The 24,816-nt window shown below is 43.6% G+C and overlaps 1 protein-coding gene and 2 long non-coding RNA genes across 3 annotated transcripts; 2 read left to right on the forward strand and 1 right to left on the reverse strand.

Moving 5' to 3' along the window:
• Window positions 1-1,512: 1,512 nt before the first annotated feature.
• LOC115173420 (uncharacterized) lies at window positions 1,513-5,628 on the reverse strand. The gene is made up of 2 exons (XR_003871606.1): window positions 5,588-5,628; window positions 1,513-2,501 (listed from the first exon to the last, which is right to left on the reverse strand). It is a non-coding gene; the product is annotated as an uncharacterized LOC115173420 (long non-coding RNA).
• Window positions 5,629-10,173: 4,545 nt separating this feature from the next.
• On the forward strand, window positions 10,174-12,991 carry LOC115173422 (uncharacterized). The gene is made up of 3 exons (XR_003871607.1): window positions 10,174-10,335; window positions 10,601-10,648; window positions 11,746-12,991. It is a non-coding gene; the product is annotated as an uncharacterized LOC115173422 (long non-coding RNA).
• Window positions 12,992-13,349: 358 nt separating this feature from the next.
• Window positions 13,350-15,141, forward strand: LOC115173423 (piggyBac transposable element-derived protein 4). Its single transcript, XM_029731475.1, has 2 exons — window positions 13,350-14,437; window positions 14,582-15,141. Exons 1-2 carry the CDS (start codon window positions 14,086-14,088, stop codon window positions 14,818-14,820), a joined length of 591 nt encoding a protein of 196 aa, XP_029587335.1. The 5' UTR covers window positions 13,350-14,085; the 3' UTR covers window positions 14,821-15,141.
• The last annotated feature ends 9,675 nt before the right edge of the window (window positions 15,142-24,816 follow it).

Here is a 24,816-nt window from a genome sequence, read left to right on the forward strand (position 1 = left end):
ACACTGGCTGGAATGCGGTTTTAACCAATCAGCATTCAGGATTAGACCCACCCATTGTATAATTCTTGATAGAGGAGTGTTTGCTAGAATTAGCTCTGCATTCTTAAGTCTTTATATGATGTCTTGCAGTATCTTATTGAAAATAAGCAGTGATCCCAGCAAAAGGATGCTGGATAGATAGTGTTAAACCAATTTTGTTGAATCAGCTGAATAAATAGCCAATTTCATTTGACGATTAATCCAGATTAAAGCAGAAGCCACAAAAACGTCACAGTTTCTTCAGTCAATAATGTCAGTAGAGAGAACTCAACTCTCTCCAATCTCACAAAGACCTGCTGATTCCAATTGTGTTTCACAGGACTTCGGTTTCAACCCCTATTCCTCAACCTGGTCCACCATAGAATAAGAAACCGTAAAAGTTGAATTCCTATAAATCATCCTTATGCCATGTGCTCTCTCCTCTCCATGGTCTTTCTGGTAATGTCAGGGAAACCGTAGGAAGGCCGGGATTGGAGTGCAATGGATTGTTGTGCTGGGAATAGAGCTGGGATAAAATGCAACATTCCGAGACAAGGACAAGGCTCTGATATATTGATTTATCGAAGCTGTGAAATATAGTTCAACCGGCGGGAGCCCAACACAAGGGAAGAATTAATATCAGTCAACCCAACAGATAGTTGTTTGAGATATTTTACCTCCACACAGAAAGTACCCTAATGGTGATGAACAGAAACATGGACCTCAATGTAAGGTGTGCGTGACTGGCTGCAGGGAAGTCTGGGTAATAACCGGAGCAGTTTAATATGAAAAACCAATGGCACCCAGAACAACAATATATGGGTACAAATTAACCAGTCGCGAACCAGTCAGAGTGCACAAACACTTTACAACAAACAATTTCACACACAGACATGGGGGGAACAGAGGGTTATATACACGACAAGTAATGAGGGAATGTAAATGGTAAACAAGACAAAACAAATGGAAAATGAAAGGTGGATCGGCGATGGCTAGAAGACCGGTGACGTCGACCGCCGCACGCTGCCCGAACAAGGAGAGGAACCGACTTCGGCGGAAGTTGTGACACTCAATGTTACTGGTTAACATGGGGTTTGAAGCTATACAGTAACAAACATATAACTTGTGTACGACTCATCAAAAAACCATGGGAAGGTATGTGGTGGAAGGAAGGCACACAGACTGCAGAAAAATTTGCAAGTGAGAAAACACTAATCGCTCAAATAGTTAGATTACTGGATTTTGGATGCATCCAAAAACAGTTTACATCATGTAAATAGATTGATTCATCAGAGATAGGATAATCTGTATTGCTAGTTCCACATGTTAAATGTTAAAACCTAGTTCTAGTGTTGATTGAAAGTTATTCAGAGAAAAATAAAGCCTATAACCTTTTTAACTTCGCCACTGAGGGCCTCTACAGTTACACTGCCTGGCACATGACTGCCACCTGTTGGAGGCACAGTGAAACCACACCCTCAACACACTAACAAATATCACTGCACATTGGCCACTCTACTTTAATTTACTAGGGTCTTTCACTGAACATATGTCACTTGGCTAAAACAATACAGTCACGTTCATATACTCATAGACAAACTTTGGCCTAGTTCCTAAAAACCCACTATGCTTATGCATTTGTCAACTCTTGGTCTCTTTAAAAGGGGACAAAACTACAAAAACTGTTTAAGAGCAGTAAAATGGTCACTGGGCTCTGTGTTTGTGTGGGAAACTGTGTTTATGGCGCACCGGGCCCCTAAGAACTGTGACATGGCTGAGGGAGTGTGGGTCCAGACATGCTGTCTGGAGGAGGACCCGTCACTCATCACCCCGTCTTTCTGAGAGGGGATGGAGGGGGTGAACAGGCCTCAGGGATGTCTTATGCTGCTATGGTCCTCTGGGGTAGTAGGGAGGGTAGAGGGCTGTATCAGTCTGCTCATGGTCCCATGGGGTAGTAATAGGGAGGAGAGAGGTCTGTGTTCGTCGGGGAAAGCGCAGTGTTCCATGGGGATTTTTGCCCTATGGTTCTCTGTCCATGGGGTGAGTTGAGAGGGGAGAGAGCTGAGTCTGCCTGGCCTGCTTATGGTCTTCTGTCATCTGGGGTAGTAGGGAGAGTAGAGGACTGAGTCTGTCTGCCGATGGTATTCTGTCCTTTGGGGTAGAGAGGAAGGTTCTGTCCATTGGTGTTAAGAGGGAGGGGAACAGGCTCTTTCTGCCTGCCTATGGTCTTCTGTAGACTGGATAGAGAGTTTCCTCTGGGGCATGGGTAGAAGGGCTGTCCCTGTTCCTGCTTATGGTCTTAGGACAGAACATAGAGGGTCCACTGGGGCGGAGGTAGTGCAGAGAGGAATGGGTTGTGTCTGCCTGGTCCTTGTCCTCTAGGGTAGTGGGGAGGCGGAAGGTTGTCACTGAGCCTGCCTTGGATTTTCTGTCAACTGAGTAGCAGTGGTCCACAGGGCCCTGCTCTTTACCCTAGTAGAAAACTGGAGACAAGCCAGTTACAGTAACATTGTTCCACAAGTTACTCACACGTCAGAGCACAGGTTTGTTTGCTTGTGTGAGTTTTTGTGTGTGTGTGTGTGTGTGTGTGTGTGTGTGTGTGTGTGTGTGTGTGTGTGTGTGTGTGTGTGTGTGTGTGTGTGTGTGTGTGTGTGTGTGTGTGTGTGTGTGTGTGTGTGTGTGTGTGTGTGTGTGTGTGTGTTTGTCACATTGGATGCACACTGGAAGCCATGTCATATCATGCACTAGGAATATTTAACTGGAGACAAGAAAGTCCCCATGGAACTCAAAACTCAATGGAAAGATATATTTGCACTTCAATTGATACCACCTTCAAAACTGACCTTGGCTGAATCCTCAGATAAACACGCTACATATAGGCTACATGTCAGTATAATGTACAGTATAATTCAGATTTACAGTCGTTTGGCTGCTAACTGCAATCCATAAACAGTCAGTCATAAACATACACGTATACTCCATTTAAACAGCATACCATCTGTTCTGACACTCTGATCCATAATCATAACAGTTTCATGAACCTTTCAGTCAGCCCATTGTGGAAATTCCTTTTTCATATTGACCACTTGATGGCCCCAAAGTACATCGTATTTTAGACTACCCACCAAAGGTGGAGAGTGACGAGTCAGTCACTACACTATACTGCACAAAATTATAAACGCAACATGTAACAATTTCAAAGATTTTACTGATTCAATTGTCAATTGAAATAAATGAATTAGGTCCTAATCTATGGATTTCACATGACTGGGAATACAGAAATGCATTTGTTGGTCACAGATACCTTAAAAAGAAGGTAGGGACCTGGATTAGAAAACCAGTCATTATCTGGTGTGACCACCACTTGTGGCCTCATGCAGCACAACATCAAATAAAATGTTATTGGTCACATACACATATTCACCAGATGTAATTGCGGGTGTAGCAAAATGCTTATGTGTCACGTCCTGACCAGTGAAAAGGGTCATTTGCCATAGTAGAATGGTCAGGGCGTGGCAGGAGGGTTGTTTTGTGTGTTTTGGGGTTTGTTTGTGTCTAGGGGAATGTGTTCTAGTTTTCATTTTCTATGTTTCGTTTTCCAGGTTTGGCCGAGTATGGTTTCCAATCAGAGGCAGGTGTCTTTTGTTGTCTCTGATTGGAAGCCATACTTAGGCAGGCTGTTTTCCTTTGGGTTTTGTGGGTGGTTGTTTTCCATGTAGTCTATGTACCTTACGGAACTGTTGGCTGTCGTTTGTTTTTTTCTTGTGAAGTGTTAGTCATTAAAAGTAAAGAATGAGCACACAACACGCTGCGCCTTGGTCCCCTTTCATCGACCGCTGTGACATTATGTTCGTAAACTCCAACAGTGCAGTAATATCTAACAATTCACAACAATACATACAAATCTAAAAGTAAAAGACTGGAAATAAGAATTATATAAATATTAGAATGAGCAATGTCCGGAGTGTACATATATATACAGTTGAAGTTGGAAGTTTACATACACCTTAGCCAAATACATTTAAACTCAGTTTTTCACAATTCCTGACATTTAATCCGAGTAAAAAGTCCCTGTTTAGGTCAGTTAGGATCACCAATTTATTTTAAGAATGTGAAATGTCAGAATAATAGGAGAGAATGATTTATTTCAGCTTTATTTCATTCATCACATTTCCAGTGGGTCAGAAGTTTACATACACTCAATTAGTATTTGGTAGCATTGCCTTTAAATTGTTTAACTTGGGTCAAACGTTTCGGGTAGCCTTCCACAAGCTTCCCACAATAAGTTGGGTGAATTTTGGCCCATTCCTCCTGACAGAGCTGGTGTAACTGAGTCAGGTTTGTAGGGCTCCTTGCTCGCACACACTTTTTCAGTTCTGCTCACAAATTTTCTATGGGATTGCGGTCAGGGCTTTGTGATGGCCTCTCCAATACCTTGACTCTGTTGTCCTTAAGCCATTTTGCCACAACATATCTCCAAAAAGTACGATCTTTGTCCCTATGTGCAGTTGCAAACCGTAGTCTGACTTTTTTATGGCGGTTTTGGAGCAGTGGCTTCTTCCTTGCTGAGTGGCCTTTCAGGTTATGTCGATATAGGACTCATTTTACTGTGGATATAGATACTTTTGTACCTGTTTCCTCCAGCATCTTCACAAGGTCCTTTGCTGTTGTTCTGGGATTGATTTGCACTTTTTGCACCAGAGTACGTTCATCTCTAGGAGACAGAACGTGTCTCCTTCTTGAGCGGTATGACGGCTGCGTGATCCCACGGTGTACATACTTGCGTACTATTGTTTGTACAAATGAACGTGGTACTTTCAGGCGTTTGGAAATTGCTCCCAAGGATGAACCAGACTTGTGGAGGTCTACAATTTATTTTCTGAGGTCTTGGCTTTTGATTTTCCCATGATGTCAAGCAAAGAGGCACTGAGTTTGAAGGTAGGCCTTGAAATACATAAACAGGTACACCTCCAATTGACTCAAATTATGTCAATTAGCCTATCAGAAGCTTCTAAAGCCATGACATCATTTTCTGGAATTTTCCAAGCTGTTTAAAGGCGCAGTCAACTTAGTGTATGTAAACTTCTGACCCACTGCAATTGTGATACAGTGAACTTTAAGTGAAATAATCTGTCTGTAAACAATTGTTGGAAAAATTACTTGTGTCATGCACAAAGTAGATGTCCTAACAAGAAATTTGTGGAGTGGTAGAAAAAGTTTTAATGACTCCAATCTAAGTGTATGTAAACTTCCGACTTAAGCTGTATATATATTGAGTACCTGTCAAAAGTTTGGACACCTACTCATTTAAGGATTTTTCTTTATTTTCTACTATTTCTACTTTGTAGAATAATAATGAAGACATCAAAACTATGAAATAACACATATGGAATCATATTTTTACAAGATGGCACCGACAGTGATGCTCTCCTCGCTTCGCATTCTTAGGAAACTATGCAGTATTTAGTTTTTTTATCTATTATTTCTTACATTGTTACCCCAGGATATCTTAAGTCTTATTACATACAGCCGGGAAGAACTATTGGATATAAGAGCAACGTCAACTTACCAACATTACGACCAGGAATATGACTTTCCCGAAGCGGATCCTTTGTTTGGACCACCACCCAGGACAACGGATTTAATCCAAGTAGCCGACCCAAAACAATGGCGCCGCAGAAGGGGCAGACGGAGCGGCCTCCTGGTGTGCACATCTCTCACCGCTCCCGAGTATACTACTCACCAATGTCCAGTCTCTAGACAACAAGGTAGATGAAATTTGAGCAAGGGTTGCCTTCCAGAGAGACATCAGAGATTGTAACATTCTCTGTGTCACGGAAACATGGCTCACTCGGGATACGTTATCAGAGTCGGTACAGCCACCCGGTTTCTTCACGCATCGCGCTGACAGAAACTAACATCTCTCTGGTAAGAAGGGCGGGGGTGTATGCCTTCTGATTAACGATATGTGGTGTAATCATAACAACATACAGGAACTCAAGTCCTTTTGTTCACCTGACCTAAAATTCCTTACCTTCAAATGCCGACCGCATTATCTACCAAGAGAACTCTCTTCGATTATAATCACAGCCGTGTATATCCCCCCCAAGCAGACACCTCGATGGCCCTGAAAGAACTTCACTGGACTCTATATAAACTGGAAACCACTTATCCTGAGGCTGCATTTATTGTAGCTGGGGATTTTAACAAAGCTAATCTGAAAACAAGGCTCCCTAAATTTAATCAGCATATCGAGTGTGCGACTAGAGCTGGCAGCATTCTGAATCCTTGCTACTCAAACATCCATGACGCATACAAAGCCCTCCCCCGCCCTCCTTTCGGCAAATCTGACTATGACTCCATTTTGTTGCTCCCTGCCTATAGACAGAAACTAAAACAGAAACTTACAAAAAGAAAACCAGCCTCGTCACGGACACCGACGTCTTGCTCCCAGACAAATTAAACAACTTCTTTGCTCACTTTGAGGACAATACAGTGCCACTGACATGGCCCGCTACCAAAACCTGTAGGCTCTCCTTTACCGGGGCCAACGTGAGTAAAACATTTAAACTTGTTAACCCTCGCACGGCTGATGGCATCCCTAGCCACGTCCTCAGAGCATGTGCAGACCAGCTGGCTGGTGTGTTTACGGACATATTCAACCAATCCCTATCCCAGTCTGCTGTGCCCACATGCTTCAAGAGGGCCACCATTGTTCCTGTTCCCAAGAAAGCTAAGGTAACTGAGCTAAATGACTATCGCCCTGTAGCACTCACTTCTGTCATCATGAAGTTATTTGAGAGTCTGGTCAAGGATCATATCCCCGCCACCCTACCTGATACCCTAGACCCAATCCAATTTGCTTACCGCCCCAATAGGTCCACAGACGACACAATCGCAATCACACTGCACACTGCCCTAACCCACCTGGACAAGAGGAATACCTATGTGAGAATGCTGTTCATCGACTACAGCTCAGCATTTAACACCATAGTACCCTCCAAACTCATCATTAAGCTCGAGACCCTGGGTCTCGACCCCGCCCTGTGCAACTGGGTCTTGGACTTTCTGAGGGGCCGACCTCGGTGGTGAGGGTAGGAAACAACATCTCCACCCCGCTGATCCTCAACACTGGGGCCCCACAAGGGTGCCATCCTAGCCCTCTCCTGTACTCCCTGTTCACCCATGACTGTGTGGCCATGCACGCCTCCAACTCAATCGTCAGGCTTAATTACCAACAACGACAAGACGGCCTACAGGGAGGAGGTGAGGGCCAGGAATGTGGTGTCAGGAAAATAACCTCACACTTAACGTCAACAAAACAAAGGAGATGATCGTGGACTTCAGGAAACAGTCGAGGGAGCACCCCCTCTATCCACATCGACGGGACAGTAGTGGAGAAGGTGGAGTGTTTTAAGTTCCTTGGCGTACACATCACGGACAAACTAAAATGGTCCACCCACACAGACAGCGTGGTGAAGAAGGAGCAACAGCGCCTCTTCAACCTCAGGAGGCTGAAGAAATTTGGCTTCTCATCAAAAACACTCACAAACTTTTACAAATGCACAATTGAGAGCATCCTGTCAGGCTATATCACCGCCTGGTACTGCAACTGCTTCGCCCACAACCATAAGGCTCTCCAGAGGGTAGTGAGGTCTGCACAACGCATCACCGGGGGTAAACTACCTGCCCTCCAGGACACCTACATCACCCGATGTCACAGGAAGGCCAAAAAGATCATCAAGGACAACAACCACCCGAGCCACTGCCTGTTCACCCCGCTATCATCCAGAAGGCGAGGCCAGTACAGGTGCATCAAAGCTGGGGCAGAGAGACTGAAAAACATCTTCTATCTCAAGGCCATCAGACTGTTAAATAACCATCACTAACCAGCCTCCACCCTCCCGTGAACTTAGTCACTGTACTAGAACGGCTACCACCCTGTTACTCAACCCTGCACCTTAGAGGCTGCTGCCTTATGTACATAGACATGGAATCACTGGTCACTTTAATAATTTGGAAGCGTGATTACTACAGGGAATGTGTTGATAGAGCTTCGGTGGCGTTTTCCTCAGATTTACTTTGTTCAAATCCCCAGCTACAATAAATGCAGCCTCAGGATATGTGGTTTGCAGTTTACTCAAAGTCCAATGTAGTTCCTTCACATAGAGTTGATCAGGCTGTTGATTGTGGCCTGTGGAATGTTGTCCCGCTCCTCTTCAATGGCTGTGCGAAGTTACTGGATATTGGTGGGAACTGGAACACGCTGCCGTACACATCGATTCAAAGTATCCCAAACATGCTCAATGGGTGACATGTCTGATGAGTATGCAGTCAATGGCAGAACTGGGACATTTTCAGCTACCAGGAATTGTGGACAGATCCTTGCGACATGGGGCCGTGCATTATCATACTGAAACATGAGGTGATGGCGGCGGATGAATGGCACGACAATGGACCTCAGGATCTCGCCACGATATCTCTGTGCATTAGAATTGCCATTGATAAAATACAATTGTGTTTGTAGTTTATGCCTGCCCATACCATAACCCCACTGCCACCATGGGGCATTCTGTTCACAACGTTGACATCAACACATGTTGGAGGTGGCTTATGGTAGAGAAATGGACATTCAATTCTCTGGCAACAGCTCTGGTGGATATTCCTGCAATCAGCATGCCATTTGCATGCTCCCTCAAAACTTGAGACATCTGTGGCATTGTTGTGTGACAAAACTGCACATTTTAGAGTGCCTTTTATTGTCCCCAGCACAAGGTGTACCTGTGTAATGATCATCCTGTAATCAGCTTCTTGACATGCTACACCTGTCAGGTGGATGGATTATCTTGGCAAAGTAAAAAATGCTCACTAACAGGGATGTAAACAAATTTGTGCAAATAAATTGAGAGAAACAAGCTTTTTGTACGTATGGAAAATTTCTGGGATCTTTTATTTCAGCTCATGAAACATGGGACCAACACTTTCCACGTTTCGTTTAGCCATCTAGCCATTATCAACATTCTAAAGAAACCTAATACTAAAGTGCTTAAGCTACATGATGTCTTAAAATGGGTACCCATTTACATACAGTATGTTGCATAGAGAAAGCATCTGGGTAGGCTTTCATGTTAGAATGGGAAACCAATCCTGAAAACATCTGCATATAAAAAGCTTTTGTGTTTGATGTTTCTAAAGCTGTTGTGTGTGTGGGTGACGTCAAAATCTATTTGGCGGTGAAGCTTGGCGGGAGAGAAGCTATGGCCTTAAAGGGAAATGTCACCGTTGCTCTTTCACTGCATATGTCTATCAGTCCCCAAACCCACCAAAAATCGGCTTTTCATTTATCTGACTTTCATTTATCTGACTTTCACTTTCATCTGCATGTCCAGCCCTTATATTCAGCCTCACAATTAAGTGTTTACCATTTTCTTTTCAGGACAACCATGTACAACACAAAATAATTTGACATAAACAGTCACATTCATGAGTTTTATTGACATATATAAATGGATTTATATGAATGCTGTAAGCACATAGTTTGCTCAGTGGGAAATGAGACTGTGTGGAGTTTGACGTTTGTGACGGCAACTATGTGAGTTTATTACAGACACTATGTCCTTGGATTTCCTATGATCTTCCATGTAGATTAGAATAACCCCTTACCTTCTAACGACTCTTATGTAGCTTGTGAGCGTCATAAAGCAAAACATGTGTGTGTTCGGGAGAGTCTCAGCTTTTCATAAATAGGTTTTAATAGTTTGTAGCTTAAACCATTCGGACTCTACAGACGTTTTTGTAAAAAAAAGACCTGGCCACAGGGCCCTTCGCCATCCACTCTTGTTTCATAAACACCGCTCTAGCTCAGCACCCGTTGATCACACAGACTAATGGTTGGCACCAACAGATGGAGAAGAAATAGACAAATCAAAAGGATATAGCTCAAACACACTATGTTTATAAGGGGTTACAAGTCCAAAACTTGCCGGCGTCGCGGTGGGACTCATTGGGTTAATATGTTATTAACATTTAATCTGTGTCAGAAAAATCAAGAATTTTCTCACTACATGAAATACAAGCGGGCCATCTACTTTTCCTGGTTGTGAGTAAACCACAATATCCAGAATTCATATCGATTTCAGAACGTAGTACCGCCCCTGTCAAGGTGGATCCAGTTGAGAATCGTTGTCAACAGGTAGCTAATGTTACTTTAGTCATGTTGTGGTACTCAGTACCTGGATGTGCAAAGTACAAGCAGCATAGGTTGCTGGGGTGACGTTATAACATTTAATGGTTACCTTACTAAGAAGTCGCGCAAAGGTAACGTAATTAACTTAGATAAACACATGTAGTTTGTTAGCTAGCTAAGTCTAAATCTAGCTAGCTTTCATAATACACAGGTTAGCCATTACAAAGCAAATCAATGTAATTTGCCAGCAGCTATCTGGCAATGTGATTTGTAACTTTGCTAGCTAACGTTAGGTAACATTAGCTACAGCCTACTGGACTGTATCTAACTGTTAGCTAGCTAACTAAATACCGCAGAGGGTACCGTGACTGGCCTAACATTATGTGTTCTTTTTAGAGTCCGATCCCATCAACATCGGCATCAAGCTTACCACCAGGAACTAGTGTAAGTGACAAAATCTTTCCATGACTTTTTGACTTTTTGTCATATGTGTTGTGTTTATAAGTAGGGTACAACTTATACTGTAGTCGTATACGACCTATTGGATGAAAGCTTTCGGCCGAGAACAAGCTCAAGCTTAACATCATCTGACTCAGAAGACCCAAAGTGTATTGTCCATGAGTCCAAGGTCATGGAGCTCATGAAGTTCTGCCATATCAGCAGCCATTGCACAGGGTCTTCAGGACCCTGTCTGGAACATTCAGCCAACCAGTGGTGTAAAGTACTTAAACCAGTGGTGTAAAGTACTTAAGTAGAACAACTTTAAATTACTTCTTAAGTCGTTTTTTGGTGTGTCTGTATTTTACCTTTCTATTTATATTTTTGACAACTTTTACTTCACTACATTCCTAAAGAAAAGAATGTACTTTTTACCCCGTACATTTTCCTTGACACCCAAAAGTACTCACTATACTGTATTTTGAATGCTTAGCATGACAGCAAAATGGTCCAATTTACACACTTATCAATAAAAACATCCCTGGTCGTCCCTACTCTCTCTGATCTGGCAGACTCACTAACGCTTCGATCACACCGACAGCATCATTGCATTTTGGTACACCAGAATTACATACATTTTCAATGAAACGATGTGTTTGCCTTGCAGCATTGCGTTGCAAAGGCAGTTGGAGTGCGTTCGGTGTGGTGCATATGTTGGATTTATCGAACGTATGTGTCAATCTATGCATAGATGGCTTGACAGAAATGGTAGCAGAAGGTGGATGTTGAACTTTTGTTGCATACATATCCAGATGCTGTGTGCTATTTTGCGCAATGACGCTATCGGTGTGTGAAGCGTAAATACACATGCTTCGTTTGTAAATGTCTGAGTATTGGAGTGTGCCCCTGGCTATCCGTAAAATAGAAAATTCAAACATGAAAATTGTGCCATCTCGGTTTGCTTAATATGAGCCATTTGATAAGATTTTTACTTTACCTTTGATACTTAAGTATATTTTTGCAATTACATTTACTTTTGAAAACCAAATACTTTTAGTCTTTGCAATGAACTGCAATGTTGCTGGGTTTTTCATGCTCAACAGTTTCCTGTGTGTATCAAGAATGGTCCACCATCCATAGGACACAACTGTGGGAAGCCATGGAGTCAGCATGGGCCAGCATCCCTGTGGAACGCTTTCGACACCTTGTAGGGTCCATGCCCAACAAACTGAGACTGTTATGAGGGTGAAAGGGGGTGTAACTCAATATTAGGAAGGTGTGCCTAATGTTTTTGTACACTTAGTGTATAGCCTAGTTGATTTAAGGATGTTTAAATGTTTGAGTTGAAATGGCGCTGAATAGTTGAGGCAGTGCTCCTGTTGTCTTTACTGACTTGTGGTAACTCTCTGTGGTTCTAAATCAGTAGTTGTTTAGTAAACTGTCAGAAACATTAACTTGTTTGACCATGCTGTAATTGTTTGTTAAATTAGTTTACTATAAATCAGTAGAGCGAATATGTTTACTCTCAGAAATGTCCCTTCACATTCCATGATCAATCAAGTCCAATTTAAAGGGGCTTAGACTGAGGATAGACTACGAGACATAGAAAACCCCACGTTCTACACATTCCCCAAAGTCATCCCCCAGTGTTCCCAAATCTCTGTTTGGAGGCCGATTTGTGTGAGCCCCTGCCAGCAGCACCCGGTCCATGCAGCGCTTCACAAAATATTTGCGCTCGAACGCAGCCAAGTTGACTTCGCCCGGAGCACGACGTTCCCAGAGTTCTGATAGGGCATCGGTGAGAGGCTTGGGTTTCAGGCAGCACTGAGCGCCTCTTGTCCCCCCATCTTACACCAAGGGAATAATTCTACACATGCTTCAAAACAGACAGCCCCGGCGAAAAGAAAAACAGCCACATGAGAGAGCACTGTGGATTTCTCTCTGTGGAGGCAGACACTGATACAGATACTCTACTAGTATGGTCTGGTAGTGTGCTGTGGACGAGCAGAGATGAGAGCATTCTGGGTAGGGGGCCAGGTGGACGCAGAGCATAGCAGGAAGAACTTTTTCACTGGAGATGTTTTCCTTGTTTTGATTCATTACATTTTTGTGCAGCAGTTGCAACCCCACAGTGTATTGCTTATTTGGGTTTATTGCTGTATTGTTTTATTAATCGAGTGCATTTTCCTCAGTGTTCTGCTTTCCGTTTGTTTTGGGACAGTTTTCGTTCAGTTTCAGTGAACTGCCTTCAAAGTGCTCTTCTTCACTTAATTTTGTTTCGGAGTGTGTTTCTTACCAACCTGGACACAGGGGTAGATGTAATATAGTAAACGTAAATATGTCTCACTCCATTTTGTATGATATGTTATGTTTCATATGGTATGTATTAATTTGTGGGTGTCCATCATCCATTTCATATGATATGTTACGAATTACAATTGGTATGACATATTGCAATTGGTAAAATATGTTACAAATGTGCAATACGCATGATATTTTACAAATTTCTATTTGACGAAGTCCCAGGTCACTTTGAAGATGCTGATGGGGATGGAGGCAGACCGGCAGTGGATGAAGTACAGGAGTTCTGTGGTAGCTGGAAGGCTGCCAGCCATTTCACCCCTCCTGGCCCTGCTGTTTGCTTTGATGAGTTCCAGTCTGGAGTGCAACTCCCCTTGCCATTTCCATCTGAGGCAGAGTGCTTCAAGTTGTTTCTGACAGAGGAGCTGGTGGGAGACATAGTAGAGGAGACCAATCGCTATGCCTTGGAGCTACAAGAGAAGAGGGAGCCAGGAGTGAGGGGGAAACTTGCTAAATGGGTGACAACCACAATTAGTGAAATGTATACCTTCCTGGTGACAGTCCTTCTCATGGGAAAAGTAAAGAAGAACTCCCAAAGAGAATACTGGAGCACAGATCCTATGTTTGTAACTCTCTTCTTCGCCAACCTCTTTTCCCAAGACCGCTTCCTAGTTTTGCTGCGATGCCTGCATTTTGTCAACAATGCTACTGCCAACCTAAATGGCCCGTTACACAAAATAAGAAATGTTTTTACCAGCCTGACATCAACATTTGGTCAGTTCTTTGTGCCATACAAGGACCTATTCATCGATGAGTCCCTGATGTTATGGAAGGGTAGGCTGGCGTTCCGTCAATATATTCCCTCCAAAAGGCACAGGTTCGGGGTCAAGTTCTTTGTCATGTGCGACGTGAAGACAGGATTTGTCCGGGACATTATAGTTTACCAAGGGTCCACCACTGACATCCAACATTATGAGGCTCTTGGGGTGTCCGGGTCCGTGGTGATGACCATGCTGGCTCCTCATCTCGGCAAGGGACACACTTTGTATGTGGACAATTGGTAGAGCAGTCCCACACTCTTCGAGCATCTGGTCTCCAACAGTACAGGGGCCTGTGGCACAGTCAGGTCAAACAGGAAGGGGATGCCAGCATTCAGATGCAGGAAGATGCAGAGAGGGGAGGTGGAGTTCAAGGAGAACAGTCAACAGGTGGCAGTAAAGTGGCATGACAAACGAGACGTCCATGTCCTCTCTACTGTCCATACAGCAACCATGTCTGCCACAGGGAAGGTGGACCACCTGACGGGAGAGTTAAAGATCAAACCAGACTGTGTGCTTCACTATAATGTCAAAATGGGGGCAGTGGATAAGGCAGACATGATAAACAGCTTTGTGGAATGCGCTCGGAAAACTACCAAGTGGTATAAGAAGATATTTTTCCATCTGATCGACACTGTGGCCCTCAATGGCTACATAGTTCACCGCCAACTAACAGGTGAGATGATTACTGAACAAGGTATGTTTTGTAATTGGATGTACAGTTCACATACAAATCACATACAGTACCATTATGCAATTATAGTGACAATCTCACCCACCTACCCACCGTCTCATCCTCCCCACTCCCTCTCCCCCACAGGTAAAGTAATTACCTACCAAAAGTACAGAGAAAACCTCATGAGAGAGCTTCTGGAGGAGCACCACACCCCTCGGCGCCCATCCACTGGTGGTCGTCCTGCTGCAGACAATCCCCTACGGCTCACTGCACGGCATTTTCCCTGCAAAGTCCCTCAAACACGAAGGCACTGCAAAGTTTGCCTGTCTGGCACCAGGAAAAGGAAGCATAGGAGGTTGACAAATTATGTGTTCAGCTTGTGACACACCTCTATGTGTTTCACCATGCTTTGTGGAGTACCATATGCTCAAGCACTATTGAGCACATCTGCAACAATTACTGACTGACTTACTGACTTGACAGGTGACTTGACCGGCAATCTGCCATGATACTATGCCTTTAGAGGTGGGTCGGGGGGGGGGGAATGCAGTTGTTGTTCAATCACTGCATGAATTTGAAATATGGGTTATGCATATTCATAAGTTGTCAGTCTCATCTTGCAGTTTTTTTCTCCTCTAGTAAAACAAGTATTTGTTGTTGTTGTTCGACCACCACCAATAATTCAATAAAATAGATGACTATTACATATTGTCTTATGTTTTCTTGCTGTGTTTTCATCCAGTAAAACTGTTAAGGAGTGTACACTAGCATACAAAAACTGTCCTCAATCTTCAGCTCGTAAGATGTCCAGTTCCAGTTATATTGGCAAATAATGTTCAATACTGTTGGTGTGTGTGGTTTCTGAAAGTACAGAATAAAGAGGAATTATTAGTATTTAGAATGCAATATCATGATATAGCAATCAAACAACTTTATAAAGAAGTAACATAACAACACTGCTATAAAAATAATACATTGCATTGACAAAATCACAAATATGAGTTATATAACAGTAAGAAACAGTAACCGTTGAGCTCCACAGGGGGGCAGGGCAGAACAGAGCTATGCTAAAAAGGCCAAATGAAAACAAACCATGGTCACAAGGCCAGGGTAGCTTCAAAAGATAACACAAGCTAATATTTCTCTGATCCAATTAGAATTGTTTTACAGAGCTAATAAAATAATGTAGCTTGCTACATAAGCACGACTGAGTATAAGACCATAAAGGACATGAAATTAGTAACGTTACCTCACGTGTCCACGGTTATAAGGAGTACACACAAATATACACTGCTCAAAAAAATAAAGGGAACGCTTAAACAACACAATGCAACTCCAAGTCAATCACACTTCTGTGAAATCAAACTGTCCACTTAGGAAGCAACACTGATTGACAAATTTCACATGCTGTTGTGCAAATGGAATAGACAACAGGTGGAAATTATAGGCAATTAGCAAGACACCCCCAATGAAGGAGTGGTTCGGCAGGTGGTGACCACAGACCACTTCTCAGTTCCTATGCTTCCTGGCTGATGTTTTGGTCACTTTTGAATGCTGGCGGTGCTTTCACTCTAGTAGCATGAGACGGAGTCTACAACCCACACAAGTGGCTCAGGTAGTGCAGCTCATCCAGGATGGCACATCAATGTGAGCTGTGGCAAGAAGGTTTGCTGTGTCTGTCAGCGTAGTGTCCAGAGCATGGAGGCGCTACCAGGAGACAGGCTAGTACATCAGGAGACGTGGAGGAGGCCGTAGGAGGGCAACAACCCAGCAGCAGGACCGCTACCTCCGCCTTTGTGCAAGGAGGAGCAGGAGGAGCACTGCCAGAGCCCTGCAAAATGACCTCCAGCAGGCCACAAATGTGCATGTGTCTGCTCAAACGGTCAGAAACAGACTCCCTGAGGGTGGTATGAGGGCCTGACGTCCACAGGTGGGGGTTGTGCTTACAGCCCAACACCGTGCAGGACGTTTGGCATTTGCCAGAGAACACCAAGATTGGCAAATTCGCCACTGGCGCCTTGTGCTCTTCACAGATGAAAGCAGGTTCACACTGAGCACATGTGACAGATGTGACATAGTCTGGAGACGCCGTGGAGAACGTTCTGCTGCCTGCAACATCCTCCAGCATGACCGGTTTGGCGGTGGGTCCGTCATGGTGTGGGGTGGCATTTCTTTGGGGGGCCGCACAGTGCTCGCCAGAGGTAGCCTGACTGCCATTAGGTACCGAGATGAGATCCTCAGACCCCTTGTGAGACCATATGCTGGTGCGGTTGGCCCTGGGTTCCTCCTAATGCAAGACAATGCTAGACCTCATGTGGCTGGAGTGTGTCAGCAGTTCCTGCAAGAGGAAGGCATTGATGCTATGGACAGGCCCGCCCGTTCCCCAGACCTGAATCCAATTGAGCACATCTGGGACATCATGTCTCGCTCCATCCACCAACGCCACGTTGCACCACAGACTGTCCAGGAGTTGGCGGATTCTTTAGTCCAGGTCTGGGAGGAGATCCCTCAGGAAACCATCCGCCACCTCATCAGGAGCATGCCCAGGCGTTGTAGGGAGGTCATACAGGCACGTGGAGGCCACACACACTACTGAGCCTCATTTTGACTTGTTTTAAGGACATTACATCAAAGTTGGATCAGCCTGTAGTGTGGTTTTCCACTTTAATTTTGAGTGTGACTCCAAATCCAGACCTCCATGGGTTGATAAATTGGATTTCCATTGATTATTTTGGTCAGCACATTCAACTATGTAAAGAAAAAAGTATTTAATAAGATTATTTCATTCATTCAGATCTAGGATGTGTTATTTTAGTGTTCCCTTTATTTTTTTGAGCAGTGTATTATGCTCCATACATACAGTGAGCTACAGTAGAAATGACATAACGACATAGAGAAACTATTATAATGAAACAAGGCACTTACTTTAATAGAAACGCACACGTCAAAGATATTATCATGTAGTAATGAAAACAACAATGAAGGCGAAGCAAGCACCAACTTGAAAATGGGAAAAGTTTGTGCAGGTCCTGTTCTGTCTGGAGATGCGCAAATGTCTGCGTACTTGATCTGCGGAAACAATGGGGAAGTGCTTGGGGAATTTTGGCCCGGCTCAGTAAAGCCTAAAGCATAAATTGTCCGCAAAAGTGAAATGGCCTACTTCTGTGTGAATAAATCAGGAGGCGGAACACACCTCAATTCAAACTGTTGTTTGAAAATAAAACTTGTTTGAAATTGACAAGTTGAAACAGCCTATAAATAAAAGCAGGAAGCGTGCTTTAGTTTCAGGGCAGCGCGGATTCACTGTCCCGTTGCGTAACAATCACATTTTGGAACATTCTGACATCACGTGCATAAAAAAAAAAAACTCGCACCGGGGCAACCAGAGATATATTTGGAACTCACATGTGAAAAGGTTAAGTTATGTAACCATACCAAATGTGTGTCCCCCAGATGTACGTTTGCTATGTTACGTCTAGTCTATGAGACCAGGCTGATTTTAGTGTAATTGACAAGTGCAAATATGTGAAAAGGAAAACACTAACATTGTCTGTCATGCAATGTGAAGAAAAGTGTTCAGCAGAGGGAAAGTCTCAATTTCAAAACAAAAAAGACAAACAGAATTAACAGCTTGCCCAAATGGGTTTAAGAGATGTGACAAATAATGTCTATAAGATAAATACATAAAGTTCATGAAGCACATTTTTGCTATGGTGTTTATCGGTATGACACAATCACAAAGGTAACCATCAAACAACCACAACCAACCATCAAACAGCAGCATGTAGGCAGCGCAACCATTAAACACACATTCACAGGCCCTAATAGCTTCTGCCCCACGAAAATAATTTGGACATAGACACATTAAAGGCAGCGAAGCACTCTGCCTGCCTTTTGACTTCTGTTCACTGGCGGTATAAGGTAGAAACACGCATGTGCAGGTCATGTCAATTCCTTGCGTTGAGTTTGAAGAGCGGGAGAAAGGCAAACAAGGAAGCTGCCTTTCCCCTGCCCACCTTGCGCATTTTGTACCAGATCACCGCAAATTTGGGAAGTAAGTACTTAGTAGTTCAAAAATTGATGTTATTATGCAGAAAAAAACATGCAGAAAAAAACACTGCCTACCCTGTCCACACGTCACTGGCAATAAGGAAGTCATGGGGAGGGGAATGAAACAGCAAAATAGCATTTATTCTAATCAAAATAGCTTTAATTTTCTTCTGAAACAAAAACCTTCAGCTCAGCTAGGTGGAATAAATGGGAGATGTTAACCAGCTAGGGAAATTCCCACGGAGGGAATGAATCGCTGTTGTTTCATGAGAAAGAGGAAACTCTGCCTATAGAGAGAGTTAGAGCTGCAACCGACAGGCTTGTTCTGCTGGAGGGGATCCAACGCAGACAAGTCCTGACAACGAGGGATCTGGACTACCCGGGGAGCTTCGGATGAGGGAGTCAGTCTCTTGTCCTCTTTCTTTCTATATTGATGCACAGGCTCACTTCCTCGGTCTTTCACTCACTTTCTCGCTCACTCATTCACTGTCAACCTTCTCTCTATCAAACACAGTCTGCTTATTTCCTCTTTGTCTCTTCCTTTCCCACACTCTTCTTCTCCCACTCCTCTCACCCCCCCCCCCCCCCCCCCCGGAAAGTCGTGGTTTCATTAATCATTAGCAGTGACTCAGAGGAAAAGCCAGTCTGTGGTAGAGTTCATCCCACCGAATGTTTCACTGCATCCTCCTACACACGGGGATGTCAATGTCCCAATCTTAAATCCAAAGTTAGGGGACAAGAAGGAAAGCATGCCCTTGTTAGACTAAGATTAGTTAGGTTGAGTAGGTCTTTGGCCAAGCTTTCCAAGGCACTGGCAATAACAATGTGTATATGACAGTTAATTCCTGCCTCAAAAGCTCAAAATACCTACCTAATCACATTTATTAATAAAAGTGTCAACCTAAGAGAGTATGAACATAGTGTCATTCCTATGCTACGGTCATTCCTATGCTACCACTTCCATATAGGAGCTTGCGAGCTAGGCTACCTTTCCAGCTTTCCAACTAATTGTTCTGAATGAGAGACAAGAGGATATTGGAAATTCCACATTGACATGACACGTTTGAAACAGCTATGTTTTGCTAGTCAAAATTGAAATCAGGGCATATACAGTGGCCATAGCATCAAAGGTCAAATAGAGGGTGCTTATATTTGTCCTGTTTCACACATGTACCCACTCCCCACGAGACATATCCCACTCCCCATGAGACATATCCCCCCCCACGAGACATATCCCACTCCCCATGAGACATATCCCACTCCCCACGAGACATATCCCACTCCCCACGAGACATATCCCACTCCCCATGAGACATATCCCACTCCCCACGAGACATATCCCACTCCCCATGAGACATATCCCACTCCCCACGAGACATATCCCACGAGACATATCCCACTCCCCATGAGACATATCCCACTCCCCACGAGACATATCCCACTCCCCACGAGACATATCCCACTCCCCACGAGACATATCCCACTCCCCACGAGACATATCCCACTCCCCACGAGACATATCCCACTCCCCACGAGACATATCCCACTCCCCATGAGACATATCCCACTCCCCACGAGACATATCCCACTCCCCACGAGACATATCCCACTCCCCACGAGACATATCCCACTCCCCACGAGACATATCCCACTCCCCACGAGACAGATCCCACTCCCCACGAGACAGATCCCACTCCCCACGAGACAGATCCCACTCCCCACGAGACACCCTTGTAGAGTGCGCGACCAAGGATCAACCATTATTGACAGCAACCTTGCAGCAATTAGGTTTAAGTGCCTTGCTCAAGGGCGGATCGACAAATGTTTTCACCTAGTCGGATAGGGGATTCAAACCAGCAACCTTCTGGTTAGTGGTCCAATGATTGTAAAATAATAATAATTCTAAGTTTTGAATCTGGGATCGTTTTGCGTATCAGTACATAAACCATGTGCCATGGAATCGGTATGTAGAAAATCTCTTCCCAACTATTTTGCAATCTATACGGCACAGTTGTCAATTTTTTGGTCCTTAAATGAAACTGGTATACGTTTTATTTATTACAATTTTATTTAACCAAAGACTACTGACTTACTATAGTGAATAGAGACTCAGGAGGTGCATGTATCTAGTGTCTAGTGTCAACAAGCTACAACTGCCATGTTTTACTTGGCAAATCATCTATTTCTCTGATAACCTGGCTAGCTAGCTAATGATAGCCTAGTTGGCAGAAACTTAAGCAAGCTAGCAATTGATGTTACTTACATGTATACATGTTGGACAGAACTGCAGTTCTCTCATGTTGTGGACATCCTGATATCAAAATGTAATTGTTCAATCTTACCATATAGTGTCACACAAACTCTTTAGGACATGTCATCTTGTGACATCTTCCAGGTCCTTTCTACCACTTCTTCCACTCTACCCAACCTCCACAGACATACCCCTCTCCATAACCCCCACCTGTACCTCATCCCTCCTCTCATCCATTGGGATCTTTGAAGGGCCTTTGACCACTGCATAGGAAATGATGAATGATCTTTATCTCCCTCCATTAAGAAGCCAGCCTGACATGCTCTCCTTTCTCTCCTCTAAGTGAGATTCTGCAGCACTGAGCTCCTGTGGTAGTCTTATCTATAGGTCCCAGTTTCATTTAAAAGCTGAATAAGGTGAGAATGTGAAGATGATGGGTTCCGTTCTGCAGAGATGACGACTCTCACGCATAGCCCCTAAAAGTACATTTTTCCATAATTATTTCCATTTTTACAAGGGACAATCTGCAGTTGCTACATCCCATTTTTGGACTTATAAATGAATTATATGTACCCATTGATTCTTGAAGAATAGAAATGATAAATACCCCATGAGCTTAGTGTCACTGTCGTACCCCATCAGAACCCAAAATATTACTTGTTTTACTCAATAAGGGTTTGTAAACATAGTAAATGCAACATGCACTGTATAGCCTCAAAACATGGTAAAACTATACTTGCATCCATAGCTCTGTCTATGAATTTAAGAGTTTATATTTGTCCAGCCCCATCCCTCAGTTTTTTATCAAAACAGTGGCAGGGACCCGCTTTGTTATTGTTTTAACTGCTGATTGGCCCTTTAAGGGGTGTATTTGAAATTACTATGCTTCACGCTGCACGAGTCTCCCAATTCAGATCTGACATTACACCTTACTTTGTCAGACATGCTATCATTATAATTTTTTCCAACACTGTTTGTTTACATGTAGGTACCTTGCAGATTTTTGATTTTAAATATTGCTAGACCACTGTATGTCATGCATTCTATGTGGGATCACATCGGTGTTTATATCAACATAAAGCACAGAATTTGAAATTCTTACACAACACTGCAAGGTACCAGGCAAGATTCCGAAGCATAAAATAAGTTGTTAAAAGCTTCTCGTTGGCAGTGAAAACCTTCATTTGTAAGGCGAGGCCCATTCTGCATTCCTCCATGGCTGCCAACCAAATAAGAACCCAACAACCAGTACCGGCCAACCCTATCAGAACAAACTCATGGGCTACACACAGTGTTGACCAAATCTCTGGCCGTGCCCAATGGCCATTGCAACCCTCTAAGTTTGATAGACCTTTCCTGAATTCCACCTAATCTGACACCATAGCAACTCAATTTTCATAACCAAAAAAACTCCTCAAGCTATTAAACTCCCGCCGCTTGCTTTGACCACTTCCATGTAGGAGATTAGCATTTCATTAGCATTTTTTATTAAACAGTGCATATGCATATTGGGCCTGATTATTGACATGGTATTTAATAGCGTGCAATTGAAGAGATGACTGTTAATTACACATAAACCAGTCTGATTGCTTTCGTTATCTAATGAATAGTCAGTGAAGATAAATGGCTTGCCTCTAATTAAACTGATCCCAGTAACCCCTGGTAGATATCATTTGGGCTTTTAAAGCACAAAGTAGAGTTTGAAATATTCAGGAAAAAGTTCACCACACACTTTGAGGTAATGTGCAGCTAAATATTTGTGTTTACTGAAGCGACAATACTATTTATTATGCGAGAGTGACATCCAATTACTGTATGTTGTGAATTGGTTGAGTACCTATTTTTCCCTAACCTCTACACTCTGTGTTGAGTGATGAAGCCTCTAACAAAACAAATATGTAATATATTGAAAGTACACAACGTACGTGATCGCCATTTCAAAAGCAGGAAATGTAGTTCTTCCATCTCACACTCGTGACATCAAAAAGCAAGTGAAATATCAGTACTTAACCTGGAATCCTGATATGAATGATGAAAAGTACTTAATGTTGAATTCCAGACTAGGAGAGTCCCTCATCCTCCACAACACCACCATCTTAACCGCATACAGCTGTACAAACCTTAACTCATCCTCAAATCTTCCCATGTCTTTTTTCAGGAAGACTATTCCCAGGGTGCATTTCATCTCCCCTGAGCCTTTGTGGTTTGAAAATTGACAACTAACCCAAAGAGAGAAAGGCATTACATGTTCATATGATTCATCCCAGTCATCTGTGGCTTCCCAGTGATTTGTGAGTTTTATAAGATGGGACCAGTGACCTAAAAAACCCTGTAGATTTCCCAGAATTATTGAACGAGTTCAATTATGGCATGAGGAAGCCTGAAATTGAAGGTATCTTCAAAAACCTATCTACAGCAGCATGCAGTGTCAGGTTGGTCTGACACACAGGGTGGCACAGCGTGAAACACGATGGAGGGAGGGAAGGGGCCCAGAAAACAGGTCACGATCACCACAATCCACATCCCTGAAGCCACTTCCCCTCCTCAACTAGCAGGAAGGTGTTAACCAACCAGAGCCTTAAGTGGGTCCAAAATAACCTGCTGCTCAAGAGCGGCTGATTCTCTCATTTTCTCTCTCAATATTCTCTTTTCGACACCATCTCTCTCTTTTTTCTTTCTTTCCCCATTGTCGCTTACTCACATGTACACGCACGCACGCGCACACTCACGGGCACACACAAACAGGGAAATGGAACGCTCACAGTGCTCCGCCATTGTTAAAAATGCATGATTACAAGCATCCTTTCGGAAAAGACAAGGAGAGAGAGGCACGGAGCTACAGGAGCAACACAGAGCTGAAGACAAGGCAAAGCTCCCCTGACACCTCAGTAGAAGAAAAATTCAATAATGGTGTTAGAAAAAAAAAAAAAAGACGGGCTGGACGGGCTGAGTGACTCAATCAAAATAGCAAGAAAAAAAAAGAAAAAAAGAGTGGCTGCAATTATCATGAAGGAGTGTGACAGGTGGAGAACGCCCTCATCAGCCATCGCCACGGTGATTCTGCGTCATTAGGGAGTGTTTGAGATGGAGAACCCATCAGGGCACACCGTTGATTGCTGGGATTGAGTAGAACCCCCTGGGCTCAACAAATATGAGTAATGCTGGGCTGGTTTCGAGCTGCGAGGCGCAGTGTTACTCGAAGTTCCACATTGAAGTTCACGTACAGTGAAAATGTAATAAGATATAGCTGTCATTATATGTACCAGCCTGTTATTACCCAATAAGAAAAATCTAGAAATCTAGTTATATCCCCTGGGAACTGCCTTATGTATTGATTTCAGCACTTCAACACTATGAAATAATAATTGCTGCCTATTCAATGCAAACCCATTGGCCTAAGGTAAAGTATGTGAGAGCAGTTCTTCCAGCCATGTCCTGTGTTTGCTCACCATACCGCTCTTCACACTCTCCCGGCCTATCAGGGCCTGAGCAGTTACAGCTGTTTGCTCAGATGACATTAACATCAGTGACACAGACAGGAAAGACCATTGGCTGGCTGTTAGTGTACATGTCTTCTTTGACATGTGGTTGAGATGGACCGACCGGGGGCTTGTAAAAGACATGTCTCAGCTTACGCCTCAGTTTGCTCAGCCACATAGCACGTTATTGAGTTCTGGGTTACCAAGGTAACTCAAGGGGCTGAAGAATAACACCAATGTCTACACAGCTGGAGAGAGAGAGAGAGAGAGAGAGAGAGAGAGAGAGAGAGAGAGAGAGAGAGAGAGAGAGAGAGAGAGAGAGAGACCGAGAGAGAGAGCGGCAATAGGCCTAAGGATACAGTGATTGAAGTCTCGCGTAGACAGGTACTGTAAGCGTGTTTATGTCCGTGGTATGTGGCCATGTTAATTTTCAGGCCAGCTGTGCTATTCTTTTTATTGTCCCCGATCCAGCGTTGTAAAAACTTGGTCATTTCTCGTAAACCAGAACTGTTTATATTCCAGACACACCTGTAGGTAGTAGATTTCAAGACATCTAATGTGTGGTTCCTTTATATAGCAAACCACACACAGAGAAGATA

The sequence above is a fragment of the Salmo trutta genome, chromosome 34 (assembly GCF_901001165.1).
Source record: "Salmo trutta chromosome 34, fSalTru1.1, whole genome shotgun sequence".
Taxonomy (NCBI): Eukaryota; Metazoa; Chordata; class Actinopteri; order Salmoniformes; family Salmonidae; genus Salmo; species Salmo trutta.

Excerpts from the sequence above, each read along its gene's own strand:
- LOC115173423 (XM_029731475.1), top strand. The coding sequence starts at position 14,086 with ATGCCAGCATTCAGATGCAGGAAGATGCAGAGAGGGGAGGTGGAGTTC. Across the intron at positions 14,438-14,581 it reads AGTTCACCGCCAACTAACAG|GTAAAGTAATTACCTACCAA; the intron begins GTGAGATGATTA and ends TCTCCCCCACAG.